This window comes from Lygodium microphyllum, chromosome 7 (assembly GCF_053477565.2).
Source record: "Lygodium microphyllum isolate KBCC chromosome 7, Lygodium_microphyllum_v1.1.10, whole genome shotgun sequence".
NCBI lineage: Eukaryota > Viridiplantae > Streptophyta > Polypodiopsida > Schizaeales > Lygodiaceae > Lygodium > Lygodium microphyllum.
The window spans coordinates 36,147,675-36,150,687 of NC_141141.1; the positions used below are offsets into that span (position 1 = coordinate 36,147,675).

At 34.1% G+C, this 3,013-nt stretch overlaps 1 protein-coding gene across 1 annotated transcript; it reads left to right on the plus strand.

Annotated features, from left to right (window-relative positions):
* The first annotated feature begins 420 nt into the window (after positions 1-420).
* LOC148033343 (uncharacterized) lies at positions 421-1,082 on the plus strand. The gene is made up of 3 exons (XM_087682265.1): positions 421-484; positions 578-679; positions 805-1,082. Exons 1-3 carry the CDS (start codon positions 440-442, stop codon positions 1,042-1,044), a joined length of 387 nt encoding a protein of 128 aa, XP_087538391.1. The 5' UTR covers positions 421-439; the 3' UTR covers positions 1,045-1,082.
* Positions 1,083-3,013: the final 1,931 nt, after the last annotated feature.

Here is a 3,013-nt window from a genome sequence, read left to right on the forward strand (position 1 = left end):
CTTTGGATATACAACAAAAAATTGAGGTTTTTGATCCATCTATCTCATTCTTTATGAGGAATGAGCTTGATGCAAGTTTTATTGAGCACTGGCTCAATTTGATTGACTTCGATACTTTGGAGCTGCTTATAATTCCATATAATGAAAAGTAAGTGATTCAATATTCTATTAGAGTTTTTGAGATTTTATCCTACTAATTTGTTGAGATATGATTGCTTTTAGTTCTCATTGGAGCTTGATTGCAATAGACCTTGTGGATAAGCAATGCTTTTTAATCAACTCTATGAAAGGAAGCCATGGAAATGCTAAATTGTAAGTTATATTATCCAAGGGCTTCTTGATATTTCAATTCTTTTTTTTGTAAGTACTCTAAATTTCAACATATTTTATATACAGAGGTGCCAAAAGATTAATTGAAGAGCTAGAGAAAAGACCCCCTATGCCATCTGATTTGCTTGCAACAATGCAATATAGACAAGTTGCAGTAAGTTATTCATTAAAATAATTGAAACATGAGTTTGTTCTATGAACTACCATTCGTCCTCTTTATAGTTTTACTTTGTGTTGGTGGTTGCAGTGTCCCCATCAGGATGATAGCCATTCTTGTGGCTGGAGGGTGATTGCAAATGCTAGAAGAATGGTTAACTTTGTTTATCTTAATGATGATAAACATGTAAAGGTAATATGAAAGATGCTAAACTTTAAGATAGATATTAATTGCAAATAGTCCATTGATGATAAAAATATAGTCTATTGTAAGAACAATAATGAACTAAAACTCTTTTTTCTATAAATGTGTGACAGTTTTCGAAGGATTGCTATACATCTGAGCATATTTGGTACATCAGAGCAAAGCTCTTGAAGTATATGATAATCAATTGTATACAACCAACAACAGAGATTGGTGGGGATTTGCACCATGAAGGAGATGCGGTGCCTATAACCACGGAAGGCAAATCCACAGCTTCAACACCTTCTATACCCAAGACATCAAAGAAAGGCAAAAGGACTCCTAGAAAGGATAGTTCTCCAAAAAAGAAATAGCTTTGCCATATCGCCTTGTAGGCCTTCATATATAGAAATTTGCCCTTCAGCCCTTGTATATCTCATAGAGATGGCAGATAGACATCTGCTACAAAATTTGTACATGTATTTTATATTGATAGTAAAGATATCTTTTCTTGAATGTCATTGCAGTGTATTTTATTTTCTCTCCTTTTCGATATCTGCAAAAAATAAATTACAAATGTTTGTTAGTTAGAAAGTGAGATCTTGATATACATCTAAGTAGATATAATATGATGTGAAAACTTACTCGTTTCTTGTCAAGTTGGAATACAAAGGAGCATGGTAGTTCAATGTCTTCATTTTGTAAATCCATCCTCACTTGATGTAGTGTACATGATTTTCTGATCTTTAAGATTGCAATAATATACTCGTTGAACCAAATATCAAGATCCACAATAGGATCCTTGCTGAAATCATTAAGATTCTGGTCTAAAGCAACTAGACTACTACCAACAAAATGCCATCGACTATAGTAAAAGCTAAGGATAAAATTTTGAGTAGCAATCATATATTTACAAGCTATAGAGTCTTGATCTATCTTACATATAATTTTTCCTTCTGTCCTTGTATCCCATCCTTCATCAACAAATTGTATGATATGATCATATGTTAGTCTCTTCACTGAAAGCATGGTTTTTGTTATTCTTATCTCCATATTAGAGAAGAAATCAATAAATATATTAATAGGCATAAATAAAGTAACTTTGCTTAGCCTACTTGAGATATTAGATTTTAGTGCTTTCTGGATCTCAGAAAATATCTTACATCTATAGCCCTCACTAGTAGCTGGACTTGGCAAAGGCCACTCAAAGCTTGAAAAATCTGGCAAAGGAAGGAGTTTTATTGATCCCCATTGGCAACACCGCATAGGAATAACATAAGAATGGTCATAAAAGAATATTCCATTCTTTGCAAGCTCTGTCTTCTTTCTACCTCTATACATTTCTTCTCCAATTGAACCATGTATAACATCAATAACATCAATAATAGATTCCACTGGTTGCCATTCCTCAAGATTAGAGGGATAGACATCTACAAGACAAACAAATATTATAATGGAAAAACCTAAACCATGTTTAAGAAAGGAAAAACTTTAAGAATCAAATTCTTACAATTTGGTCTATGCATTGGAAGCTTTGAAGATCCAGGTTTCAAACACAGCTCTCTATGCATGAACACATGTTGCACTAGTACCTCTTTGATACTATTCTTATTTGCTCCAAGCTTAAAATCTCGGATTCTGCCCTTCCAAGCAGAGATAAACGAGCTCTCATGTCTTTGCCTTTTTCCACGTTTTGCTTGTTGCATGGTGATCCAACTACCTTTGCTAATGATAGTAGGAATCCATCTTCCATCAGTTTGGAATGAGTTAAACACTGATATGGATGTGATTTGGGAGCTTGGACGCCTTGTTGAAGGTCGAATTTCTGTATCCATGGTAGAAGAGAGAGATACATGCACAGAGAGAGAGAGAGAGAGAGAGAGAGAGAGAGAGAGAGAGAGAGAGAGAGAGAGAGAGAGAGAGAGGACTAGGCTATCATAACGGAGGGAAAAACAATAGAGGAATAAAAGAAACGAGGGAAAAAACTGAGCGCCATGCTTTTCACCAATTTGAATTTCGATTACATCAGTCATTATCATTAATCTAGAAACATCATTAAATAAAAGTAGCCGAGACTCTATGCCATTAATGCAAAATATGTCATAATCACGAATATAAGAGACTAAAAATACATAATAAAAATACAAATTCGTAATATTATCATATTTATATATTTTTGTAAAATGATTTTTTATTTTTTATTAATTAGAAGTTCCGTTACGGAGGCTTTGCTCTTATTGGTCTAGAGCACTCTCTCTCCACATCCTAAAAGGCATTTTCGAGACCTCAAAACTCCCCTAATGTAGCCCCTGTCAAGGCCAATGCCACTAACAGCCAATAGAA

Excerpts from the sequence above, each read along its gene's own strand:
- LOC148033343 (XM_087682265.1), top strand. The coding sequence starts at position 440 with ATGCCATCTGATTTGCTTGCAACAATGCAATATAGACAAGTTGCA. Across the intron at positions 485-577 it reads TGCAATATAGACAAGTTGCA|TGTCCCCATCAGGATGATAG; the intron begins GTAAGTTATTCA and ends TGGTGGTTGCAG. Across the intron at positions 680-804 it reads ATGATGATAAACATGTAAAG|TTTTCGAAGGATTGCTATAC; the intron begins GTAATATGAAAG and ends AATGTGTGACAG.